The following is a 12,947-nucleotide window of genomic DNA, read 5'->3' as shown; positions in this document are numbered from 1 at the left end:
TTCCTGAGCAGAAGTGCTGTAAGGTGCCTAAAAATGAATAGAGTCGGCAGATTGAATAACTTTAAGAGTGTGGGCAAAAGAGAACTAAAGGCTTTGTCACCAGTAGAGCACAGATTAGTTGTGGAGTACAACAAGACTACCAGCATCAGTGGGCAAGAAGGTGTAAACAGGACTGTAGTGCTGCAGATGGTTACTCAGATACAACCCACTTATAGCCCTGTGGGTTAGCAGAAGAATCTTTGATTTGATCCTATGAGACACAGAGAGCCAGTGAAGGTGGAACAGACCAGGCATTATGTTCTTCGCTACTATTTCTGAGTGTGAATTCCTGAAGTAGAGTTTTGAACCAGCCATGGGCTGAAATAGCAGATCTTAAGGGTAACCTGCAAACAGAGCTAGAGAAGTCAATGAGTAAGTGATGAAAGCATAAATGTAGTTATTACAAATTTTGTTATAATTTGAACTCTTTCTTTGATTCTGTATATTTCCTAAAACAGGTTATTCACTTAATTTAAAGTCAGTACCTATAACTTGGAATTTTATTTTTAATTTATTTTGGTATTTTCAAACATGATGTCATTTTATTTTATGTGCATCTCCATTTTGCAATTTATCTGCTATGACATAAGCCGACCTCATGGGGACTTCAATGTGCAATGTGCATTGTAAGATGCTAGGGGTCGCTGTTGCCCCTTTTAAATCAACAACCAGACACACAGGACACAGGCTACAAACACCAAGAAGTAGTTTTTTTATTCTTCTTCTTATATAAACAGTGCCCAAAGCACCACAGCCACAATAAATCAGCAAATAAGCACCATTCTCTCTCTCTATTTTTTCTCCTCCACACCTCCCAGCAAGCATTGTCCTTCTATAGAATCCCTGGTGACACCCAACGGGGCTGAGATAGCGAACTCCAAGTCCCAGGATGCCCCGTGAGAAGACTCCAATAGAGCTGCCATCTAGCGTCTTGGGGGATGGCAGAGTCCAAAAGTAGTTGCCTTCCCCCGTCTTTTCATTCTTAGGGCATCCTGGCTGGGTTGAGCTGCCGGCCATCCATCACAGCATATGTTTGACTACTCTTTGTGATTTTTCTTGTTTCTTGACTTTGATTTATTGAATACTCACTTTGGCATGACAATAGATGGGCTTGTTTATTTTGGTCTTGATACCGTGGTTCTTTTTTGATTATGTCTGATTTCCCTTCTCTCACTATCAAAACAGTCAGAGCAGTAGTGATGTGCAGAGCAGGGTGGCTACAGTGCCTCCGACCATTTCCCCCTTTAACCTTATTGGGTCAAGTGCATTTTCTTGGGGGTTATAGAAGCAAAGGTGAAATCAGCTGGCACTCAGCTAATATCAAGGGAATAATTTATTATTGTCATAAGAGCCAAGACTTTGATATAAAGGTAGAATTTTATGAATGCACTATGGTTGGCAGGCCTCACTTTACAAAGCAGATTAAGGTGAATGAGTGAAACTTTGAAAATGCTCAGAATAGAGAGTGAAGACAGAGGAATATAAGGGGTTAGTAAAGTAGTATTAGTTAAATTATATAGGTTTTATCACAGAAAAGGTAATGGAATGTTTCACTTAATAACTCTATTAATTATTAAGTAGCTTATTGACCACCGAAAACCAATTCCTCATGATATCTTGTTCACTCTCCATTACTGTGCTCTTCTATAAAGCACATTCTTGGGTGTGTGTAGTTAGTGCATCTCTGTAAGCCCTTTGATGTTCACAGAAAGCATGCCCACGTGTTCCAAAGTGCAGATAGTCTTAAGCCACACTCTGTCAAGGTTTTAACCAACTGCTTTAAAGTTCATAGTGTAGTGGTGAACCGCATAGCTGTTGGTTTGAAGGAGACTTCTCAGTGTTTTAAAGGAGCCATTTTATCAGAAGGTGAGAAATAATGAATAACAAGCATGTCTTATGCACATGTTAGACGGTGACAGAGAAAGAACCGGAATAGAAGCAGCAACACAAGAGGGACGAATATTTTCAGTATCTAAAAAAAAACACGTAATGTTCACACTTAAATATAGCAAGAAGCTTTGAAGAAAAAGTTCTGCTTTAATGGTAAGAGTGGTCAAACTAGTGCTAAAAGTGTTAGGAACAGACAAGCCGGATGTGCAGACCAAGTCCAGTATGTGATAGTGAGACTATAAATTAATTAAATTACTAGAATATGAAATGGATACAAATATTAGTTGCAATCAACAAGACGTTTTGTGATATAAACATACTAGGTAATACACTTAAAGTTAAGGTAACCATACCTTTTCCAATTTCATGTAATTGTACTGACTGATCTCTTCTATTTGGAAAGAGCATTTGCCTTGTGCTTTGTAAATGAAAATAAGCAGACTGGAAAGTTGCTGAATACAATATAGTTTTACAGACAAACACTACCTACTGCATGGCTTTCAGTGAAAGTGACTTCTTGACTGAAGTGCTGCTGCTTGTTGCCCCAGTGGTGTTTTTATTCAGCGTTGAATTGTAGCACAGATGTCAGGAACGATACCTCACATGGCTGGAGACTCAGGTTCAATGTCTTGCCTGACATTTTAATTAAAGGTTAGCCCTGACATGTGGAAAGAAACAAGCTTCATTCTCTGTTTGACATTTAAACTGAATACAGAAATAATTTTATTCTGGATTAATATACATGTACTCTGTTATGAATCATCAGAAATGGTTAAAATAACTGACATGAGGTCACAAAGCGGAAGAACAAAGTTACAAATGTCATGTTCCACCGCAAGTGGAAAAAGGCAGATGAAAACAATAAGGAGAGGACCAACCAGGAGATAAAAGCAAAGCAAAAAGTCAAAACCAAGAAGTTAAACTATCATTGATCAAAATATCTAACAACTCTTTCAAAATCAGAATCCTAATAATTTAAAGCAAGAAGTTTTAGCCCAAAACATTTTCACAACATAAACTTTATTAGACTAGTTTTATTTCATCCACAACCTTGGATCGTGTTTTCTAGTGTGACGGCAACTTAAATAGCATCCAGCTGGTGACGTCACATGACACAACTTCATGGAGGATGTCCCTAGTTACAAATGTTTGCATCCTTAAATGGCACCACGTATAAGAAAAGGGCTTTAAAAAAGAATTTTGTACCAAAACACAACTAGAAAATTAAAAAATAATAGAAAAAGCAAACTTACCACATAAACAAAACCTGTAAAGGGAAAAACAACATGTAGAGATTTCTTCAAATGAAAATGTGGCCAAAGGAACATTCATTTTAGTAACCACATGCTGAACTTTCTGTGCATATAATGGATGAGATATCACACCTAAAAGCACTGGACCTACAATTGAAAGGGACTTTGATCAAATCACTTGAGGTTAGACTTTCCTGCAAAACTGACTGTACTCCTCTCTTCTGTCTCTTTGGAGAGCAAAAAGCTGACACTCCACAATTTTTTGGGGTGCTGAAAGTTGATGGTCTGGTCTATATGGATCAAAAGACAACCAATGTCTGAAGTGCGAAAGCTCAAAAACTTGTATAAGCCTGGACACTAACTTTCCATGGTGCCTTGGAAGCTGGACTCCCAGAACTATTTCTAAGATCCACTCCTCAAAGCCAAGCTTTGTGCTAGTGACTGGGATCAGTTTGAATAGGCCGAGAAGCAGCATTACTTCAAAAAAGGACTAGTGCTAGCAAGATTAATGTTTTTCCTCATTATAAACACAGAGAACAGAGCAAAGAACCTAACAACAAACTGAAGAAGTCAGCATCACCTCACACAATGGACAAAGGATCATGTTGCAAATCCAAGAGTGTACACCAATGCAAGAAGAATCCTATACTTGAACTTAGAACAACAAAACACAACTCCACACAGCACTGGATGCCATTCTTAAAGTCTTAGCATCATAAAACCGTTGATCTGTGCCGTGAAAATTAGAAAACTAAATAGCCAGTAATCAGCCAGCTTCTTCTGCATTACATGATTGTCTTGTGTTCTGTTTTCAGTGTCCAAATATACACAGTTATCATAATTCTGTATTTCTTGATATTAATAAACTAGCATAGTGAAACACCCATTTATTAAAATGGGCACAATAGTACAATGGTAAGTCCGTCACATCAAGTATTTAGGAACCTTTGTTTACCTTATATGCTAATCTTTACGTCCCTCTTTCTTTGTATTGTCTTGTTGTCTTTGTTCATCAGGCATTCCAGTTCTCTTCTGGACCTCGGATGACATTCCACTCAGGCACAGACATCAGACGTTTAGTCATTTTATATGTATAGAGAGAGATTGTATTGCTCTGTTTCTTAAAATGAGTGTGCTTCAGTTACTTTGCTGCAAATCTAATGGCCAGAAACTCCTCTGACAGAGAAAGGTCAGGAAAATAATGTGGGAGTCTTACCAAATTATTTAATTAATTGCAGGGATTGCCATAAGCAAAACTAACAAAAAATAATTGAATAACATCAGTCAATTGATTTTTATTCTCATATGATAAACACATTTCCCATAATGAAAAGCAAAAAATTAAACAAACCTCATAGTCAAAAATATAGAAAAAGTTTAAAAGAAAAACCAAAGAACACTAGCGATCATGTTTATCCACCATCCTAGATGCTAACTAAGATGCACTGCTGTCTTAAAGCATATGTGGTGATGATGTGACATGATGCCACTTCTGGGACTGTGCAGCTGACAATGACACAATCATATCCTAGCAAATGAGAACAAAATGGCTTCATCAATCAATCAATCAATCAATCAACATTTATTTATATAGCACATTATCATACAAAAAATGTAGCTCAAAGTGCTTTACAAAATGAATAGAAAAATAGAAGACACAATAAAAGATAAACATAAGTCAACATTAATTAACACAGAATAAGAGTAAGGTCCGATGGCCAGGGTGGACAGAAAAAAAAAAAAACTCCAAAGGCTGGAGAAAAAATAAAATCTGTAGGGGTTCCAGACCAAGAAGCGCCCAGTCCCTCTGGGCAATCTACCTAACATAAGTCAAACAGTCCTCATTGTATTTAGGGTTTTCATGGAAGGACCTGATGATGATGGTCACGTAGACTTCTGGCTTTCAGTCCATCAATGTTGGTGCATCATGATGCTTTGAGTAGGTGGTGGTGGCGCAGGCGCCACCAAAGAAACCGGAAAAGAAACAGAAGAGAGTAGGGGTCAGTATGGATTTTGGAGCCACTGTGAATAATTATTATGAAGAATTGAACATACAGAGTATCAGTATTAAGTTAAAGTGAAGTTATAAAAGGCCATGTTAAAGTAATGTGTTTTCAGCAGTGTTTTAAAGTGCTCTACTGTATTGGCCTGGCGAATTCCTATTGGCAGGCTATTCCAGATTTTGGGTGCATAACAGCAGAAGGCAGCTCTCACCACTTCTTTTAAGTTTAGCTTTTGGAATTATAAGGAGACACTCATTTGAGGATCATTGCTAGAAACAAAGCCTCAGAAAGACTGAAACAATCAAACAAAGGTGAAAGTAAAACCAGAATAGTTTAGGAAGCAAGGAAAAATAATGATGGACTAGACTTTTATTTTGCTCCAGAAAAAAAGGAACATTAATCATTTTAACAAGACATGTGTCATCTCTAAAAGGCTCTTTGCAAGATCTAATCAGTCCCTGTATTATCCCTTAGCATAACATCCCTCTTCTGGATATCCTAAAAGAGGCAACAGTGACCATGACTATGTTTCTTTTCTTGGCCCACTGTGCCCAGCCTCTACTTTCTGTACAGTCTTTAAAAGTCCCTATATCTGCTTCCTCTGAATCTTTTGCTGTTACCTGTACTTGGTTATCTGAGAGCTGGCTAATACATAAACTGATTTTTGTCATGTTTCTTGTCTGGTGCCCCATTAACATTGCATCCTGTCACTCCACTCTCTCAAGCTACAGTTACCAAGTCATGTTTTACTGAGTTTAGATTTTTCATCTAATGCGTCTTTGCAAGTTACGTCTTCTGGTGGGCTGTGAGTTCTATCACTGGAATGGTGTCTGTACTGTCAACTTTGCTTGTTGAGTTTCCTGTTCATGATTGTTAGGCTAAGATTGAAAAGTATTCAATTTGAGAACTGGGAATTTATCAGACTGTGACTTTTGATGCTAGCTAGAGCGATCTGTAGCCAAGTGTCAAGAATTATCCATGCTAAATCAAAGATCATGATTACCTTCTGGATTGTTTGCTCAATACAGTTGAGGAGGCAGCATTATTTCTAAGTGGAGAGTTTTATGACCTTTAGTCAGAACATTAGAACACTCTAGACGAGAACAGGCCATTCAGCCCAACAAAGCTCGCCAGTCCTATCCACTTATTTCTTCCAAAAAAACATCAAGTCTGATTTAGTAGTTTCATTTGCATAACTGAGTTTAGAGGGGATCTGATGATTGACCAAAAACTTACAGCACTAGCGGGAGCTCTGCTGAGGGGAAGCTATGTGGATATTGTTCTGACACCTGTGGAATAAAGAAAATTATTTTTTTAAATGAAGTGCTAGATTTACCAGCTAATCATTCTCTCAGCTTTCTTTATTGTCACAGATTGCGAGTAGTGATCAAAATGGCTGACCTAATTTGTGTTCTCTCACTATTTTGTATCTCTGTGTAGCCTGGATTAAATAAAAAATATCTTCTCTGATAGGAGCCAGTAGAACATAAGTGGGTATAGTGGTGATTCCCATATTTTCACCTTAGTCTGAGGTGATTTTTAGCTTAGACAACTTGATGGAGACCATTGGGCAGACTTAGGATACACTGAGGACATTTTATGTTGTTTCTTGGTGGAGCACCATGAGAATTCCTTATTAGAAGCTTTAGACAATGACTGGTTAACAGAAAGCTCTAATGGGGCCAACTCATCCTCTTATCACAGCCGTGACCAGTCCTAGGGTTTTGTTATGAAACCATATAAATGAAATGAATTATAAGATCATGAAGTTATGAGGTCTCTATTCATATTTGTCAACTTTTCATGTTTTATAATGCAGGTAAGAGGTGCACCGTATGTCCAGAGGGCTGGCTGCTGTTCAATTTAAAATGTTACTTCTTCTCAGCTGATACAATGAATTGGAGTTCCAGTCGTGATATGTGCAACAGTTTTGGGGGGCGTCTAGTGATTATAAGGAGTAAGGAGGAGCAGGTAGGTTCTTCATGCATTACAATGGTAAAGAAAACTGACAAAAATTGTGCTTTCAGCTTCAGAGTTTAGATATCTGGTGCCTTACCAACTACAGGGAATTTACTAATATAAGTTTTCTTTTTGTTCAGGAATTCTTATTAAAGACTATGTCTAACAAAGAAGAAGCAGATAAGTCTTACTGGATTGGACTGACTGATCAGGTGACAGAAGGTCAATTTATTTGGGTGGATGGCACACCTGTTGCCCAACATGAAGGGTATGAAACCAAACTTCACTCACAGTTCAGCAGCTGTTCATTAAGTCTGATGGTCAAAAAAAGCTGATAAAAATGTCTTGTACTATCAAACAAGCAAAACTAAAGTCATTATTAAATTTCAAGAAAGTCAGAAGGAAAGTGTTAGGACATGAGTGGCAGTGTAGTCATCAGACTTGTTGAATTTCTCCAGCTGTAATGAATGGCTGTTTGAAAGTTAAATCCATGTGTAGCAAATTTCTTCTCATTTAATTTAAATAATTAAAGTTTCCTAAACAGAAGAACTTTCAGGTGTCATTGAAACTGTAGAGACAATATGATATATCAGAGCTGCACAATGCTGTCCCAGCAGGCCATTGGCTTAAGTCTGTGGTGAATAGAGCTGCTGGTCTTTCTCTGCTGTAACTGGAAACTGAAGGCACGGAAGTGACAGATGTGTGAGTGAGAAGCCTTCTTTTAGTGCTGGTAGGAATTTTCTAGTCCCTCACTGGAAACCACAGTTGTTTTTAACTGGCCTGAACTTTTATGGGAACAACAAGCCAGAGAAAATCAGTAAGTCATGTGTGTTCTTAACAGTCTCAGAAGAAAGATTTAATTTGGTGTTGTGAATCAATACTGAAATGAATGATTTTGACAGGATTTCCATAGTCTTTATATTACAGACATTTTTATGAAGAAATGTGGGGGCACAGTAAATGCTTGTCACTTGTACACCAAATTATTGCTGGAGCAATTGATTTTTCATTTGCAGCAGATATCACAACAGCAGAGTAAATGAGCCCCTAGCACTAGTGGGATATTATTGCTACACTGGCAAATCTAATAAAAGTAGTTGGAAAAAAAAAACAATAAAAATTCTAAATATCCTGAGGCCTCATGTATGACAGCATACGTAGAATTCACACTAAAACATGGCGTACAGACAAAAAAAAATTCAACTGCATAAAATTGTGGCTACGCCAAATTCCATGCACAATCCCTTTATAAATCCCATGAATGTGAAATTTAATGCACATGCACACACTTACAGTCCCACCCTGCCTCCTCCCGGAATTTCACACATTTGAATATGCAAATCAATATAAATAGCACCTTCCGTTCAGTATTAAATGGCACATGGAAAAATGAAGAATTTCAGCAAATGAAAAGTGGAGGCAAGGAAAAACATTCAATTTGTTGGGTTAAGCAGTGGCATAAACAAGAAAAGGAAAATATGGAGTGAAACAGCATGGCAGGGATGCTCAAAAGTTTAATTTCAGAAAGTCACACAGTGTCTGAAATAAAAAAAAAGAAAAAGTGGTCAGATAACAGATAAAGTCAACAACAAAAGTTGACCCCTGTACCGATGACGAGACTGTACCCAGCACATCTTTGGGAACTGACTGCACACACACATCTGTTTTGGAAACAGCTGGGTGACCACCTGGCTGTGTACCGATGGAGTCACAAAATGCAGTAGTCGATGCTGTAAGTGGTTTGGTCAATGAATGAAGGAATATAAGGTCTGTACTATGTGAAATTGACCAGAAATTAAATGAATTGTTTAAAAAAATAAATGATGCATCTGATTAACTGTTTTTACAAACTGCCAATTACATTCAATCAAAGTTGTAACACTGTCCAATTTGGCTGATTATTTGGTGGGTAAGAATCAGGTTCTTCCTACCACATCTCTTCAGCTATATGCAAACCACAATTGTATGCCACATTATATATGCAGCACGCTACATGCTTGCACATTGTGACACACTTTCTGTGGATTATGGGGCATCACATTAATAGAATGGAAATGCTTTCTATTTACATAAGCAAATTCATTCTCTGAAGGCTCCTTTATAATGTGGCGTCTACACTGAGCGCCACAATGGATTGATTCTCATCTCTTTACATGGCTGTTTGAAGTGACTCACTGCCTTAGAAGGATCATTTGCCTTTGCTTCACTAGTTGGAAAAAGTGCCTGCAGCTGTATGGAGTTGCCATTTTTATACACTCCCCTGCTGTACTGTAGATGATCCAATGCCAGCTCATTCTTTTGGCAATTCATTCCTGGTTGATGTAACTTGTCCAGCATCGTTGCAATGGCACCCTGTTTGCTGTTGATGCTCCAGTTAAATTTGGAAAACCGAGCATTGCTGCAAATTGCAATTTGATATTTCCCAGTTCAACCACAGTGTAAGGGAATATTATCTATCTGGATGACAAGCGAATAATATCATTCTATACAGCTGGCATGGCTTGACTCAGTGATTTTTGTGAAATACCAGATTGGTCACCAAGTTCATGTTGATAAGCTCCTGTTGCTAAAAACCTGAGAATGAACAGAACTTGCAAAGGAGCAGGTAGAGCACAATTCCTCAAAGTCTGCCTTTGTAAAGCCTGTGCCAGTTCTTGGAAATTGAAATCGACTTAGAAGCCAGTCACCATCATCTGTAAATACACGCTCTTTTCTAATTGTTCAATTTGCGATGTCTTCTAATGATGCTAAAGTAGCTATGGTAGTTGGAATAGTTTGGCCATTCCATGCACCATTATAAATTTGAATACAAAATTGAAGTCCTGGAACAGTGGACTCATCTCTATCAACATCCAGGCAGTGTGTAAAAATGATCAAGAAAGCTAAAAGGATATCGGGTTTTATATAAGAATGTACAAGTCAATGGTGGTTACATCCATCCATTATCCAACCCGCTATATTCTAACTACAGGGTCACAGGGGTCTGCTGGAGCCAATCCCCGCTAACACAAAGTGCAAGGCAGGAAACAAACCCTGGGCAGGGCGCCAGCCCACCACAGGGCACACACACTAGGCAAAATTTAAGATCGCCAATGCACCTAACCTGCATGTCTTTGGACTATGGGAAGAAACCAGAGCACCCAGAGGAAACCCACGCAGACATGGGGAGAACATACAAACTCCAAGCAGGGAGGACCTGGGACGCAAACCCAGGTCTCCTTACTGTGAGGCAACAGCACTACCACTGCGCCACCGTGCCGCCCAATGGTGGTTACACATACGTTATAATGTGCCAGTGAATACTGTATGCAGTAATACACAGTAGCACTTGAAACAGTCCAGTGAGGAATGACTAGGCTGATTCTGGGAGTAAGAGGTATGTGCTATAAGGATAGACTGAAAGAACTTTTTTCAATTTAAGCAAACAGAAGTTAAGAGTTGATATGATTAAGTATTTAAAATTATAAAGGCAATTAGTATAGTGGATCGAAGCTGTTAATTGAAAATAAATTCTTCAACAGGAACACAGGGACACAGTTGGAAACTTGTTAAAGGTAGATTCAGACACATGTTTGAAAGTTTTTGTTCATGCAAAGTAGTGTAGTAGGGAATGGGACTTTAGGGAAACTCAGATTTTGACGAAGTTATTTTGGAGAATCTAGGCAAATAGGATGGATGAGCTTGTTGGCTTAAAGGCCTACAAATTAAAATGATTGCTCTAATTTCCTAATATCACTGTGTTCCTGCAGTAGAACCAGAAATAATAGATAGGTAGAAAATGTAGACATCATTAGAATGTATTTTTTTCACAAACTTGTTAGTAGATTGTGTTCTAGCACCATTTCGTAGCATCTCTAACCACATAGGTTTATAGGTTTGTAAGATCATTATTGTCCTGTGTATACAGCATAGTGAACTTCTTACTTGCATGTGCTAATCAACATGCAATATGTCACCTGTTAAATACCATAAATAATGATTAACCTTGACTTCTGTCTTCTGTTAAGAAAATTAAGAATATTAAATTAAAACTTTGAAATCAATTACACTACAGTTTTTAGAGCATAAAAATGTGAGAGTTCTGGCAAACTAGAGGTGACTATTCATTTCACCAAGTTCGTTTTGTTAGACAATAGCTAAAGTATTGCATTTTGATATGTGAGTAAGCAATCTACTATGCCCATCACAGGTGAATAAAGTTTCAACATCTGTTTTCTTACAGGTGGGATGAACTCTGGGGTATAAGGACAGATGGGAGGAGAGAGCCTGATAACTGGGTAGATGACAGTAGTGTCATAGGAGAAGATTGTGTGTACATTTGTAAAATTGGGGGCTATCAAGGTTGGTATGATGCGGCCTGTCAACAGAAATACAAAAGAATCTGTGAAGCCCCAGCAGCTCTTGTCCTTACCTCACCTGTCAGTGAGACCCAGAGTGGAGTCTAGGCATGACAAACATGCCCTTACTGCAGTCACAGCAAATCTCTGAATTCACAAATGACAGTGTTTACTTCATTCAGCTTTCTTGCTAAATCAAAATTTCTAATCTTGAATTGGATTCTTTTTATTCTTTTATAGTTATTCATTTAAATTGTACTATAACAACCCTAAAAAATGTGCATCAACCACCGGTCATCTGACTAGAAAGTGATTATCATCATGTGAGTGAAGTGAGGTGACCGCAAAGATTCCTCATTCATGTAACTTGGGTGTATAAAAGGTGGAACATTTGTTGTCAGCATAGAGTCTGTAAATGGCAAGTGTAGTGATGACTGAGGTGTTGTAGTCTGGACTGAATTAACTAATTCTCAGTGACAGACAAACCGTGTATAGGGAATGCTTTAAACTTTTAGATGTCAGGTGATAGGCCTTTAGTCTGGTCTAGATGAACGGTAGTGCAGTGTACGCTAGAAGAGTTGGAAATTCAGAGTGTTTTGCGTAGTCAAGTTATTTTTGAGTAATGTTATTTTTCCAGGGAACTAACCTTTAGCTGCTTTTGGGATGAGCTTGAGCGATAAAGATGTTTTGCAACATTTTCTTCATTTTGATTTTACAATACCTTAAATGCATATTGAGAAACTGTAAGATACCAGTGCTAGCAGAGATGATAGTCTGTTACTAAGTGAGCTAGCATGTCTTGTTGTTTTATGCACTTATTGGGCGGTGGGTTTGGTTGCCGGTGGGTGCTTTGATTTGCTATCCTTTAAAAAAAAAATGACATATTCCTCTGAAATCATAATCTGCAACTAAGAAAATTAGCCACCTGGTAATGCTGCCCAGTACCTTACTGTTTCTAATGGGGCTGTATAATCTAATCTAAACACTTAACCCACCCAAGTTGTATGATTCTATATATCACTTTGTATTTACTGTTATTGGTTTTGATGTAAATAAATATAGTTTGTGAGCAAAAACCAGAATTTCTGTCTAATTGCTATTGCGGGTCTGGAGGTTGGATTGTTCATTCCCTTTTTTCCTGTGGTCCCACAAGGACACAGGGGACACTTTTATCAACTGGTGGTAAACTGGTTTGAAGTAAAGTTTTGAAAGTAAAGACAGCCCCAGTCAGCAAGCAACCAGCTATAGTGGGTTAAGCGAGTGGTTTTACAGGTAAGATGTTACTGCTGTATAGGTGGTTTTGACATTTCTTCCTATGCCCCATTAGAAAAAAACCCAGGAGATAACTTAGCATCTTTCCTGTTAAGTGAAAGCCATAGGTAATGATAACAACAATAAAATAAAGCGTAATCTCAGTAATTTCTCACGGAGCCTCTTTCACTCTCAAACATTTTAATTCTACAGGG

At 38.1% G+C, this 12,947-nt stretch overlaps 1 protein-coding gene across 1 annotated transcript in view; it reads left to right on the top strand.

Moving 5' to 3' along the window:
- The window catches only part of LOC120528873 (low affinity immunoglobulin epsilon Fc receptor-like), a 30,085-nt gene extending 17,553 nt beyond the window's left edge, over positions 1–12,532 (top strand). Inside the window, exons 5-7 of the mRNA XM_039752949.1 lie at positions 7,005–7,156; positions 7,285–7,412; positions 11,367–12,532. Coding sequence (XP_039608883.1) covers positions 7,005–7,156; positions 7,285–7,412; positions 11,367–11,589 — 503 coding nt within the window. The 3' untranslated portion in view covers positions 11,590–12,532. The remainder of the gene's footprint in view (positions 1–7,004; positions 7,157–7,284; positions 7,413–11,366) is intronic.
- Positions 12,533–12,947: the final 415 nt, after the last annotated feature.

Source organism: Polypterus senegalus, chromosome 4 (genome assembly GCF_016835505.1).
Source record: "Polypterus senegalus isolate Bchr_013 chromosome 4, ASM1683550v1, whole genome shotgun sequence".
Classification (NCBI taxonomy): domain Eukaryota; kingdom Metazoa; phylum Chordata; class Cladistia; order Polypteriformes; family Polypteridae; genus Polypterus; species Polypterus senegalus.
This window is presented reverse-complemented; position numbering and strand designations above follow the sequence as displayed.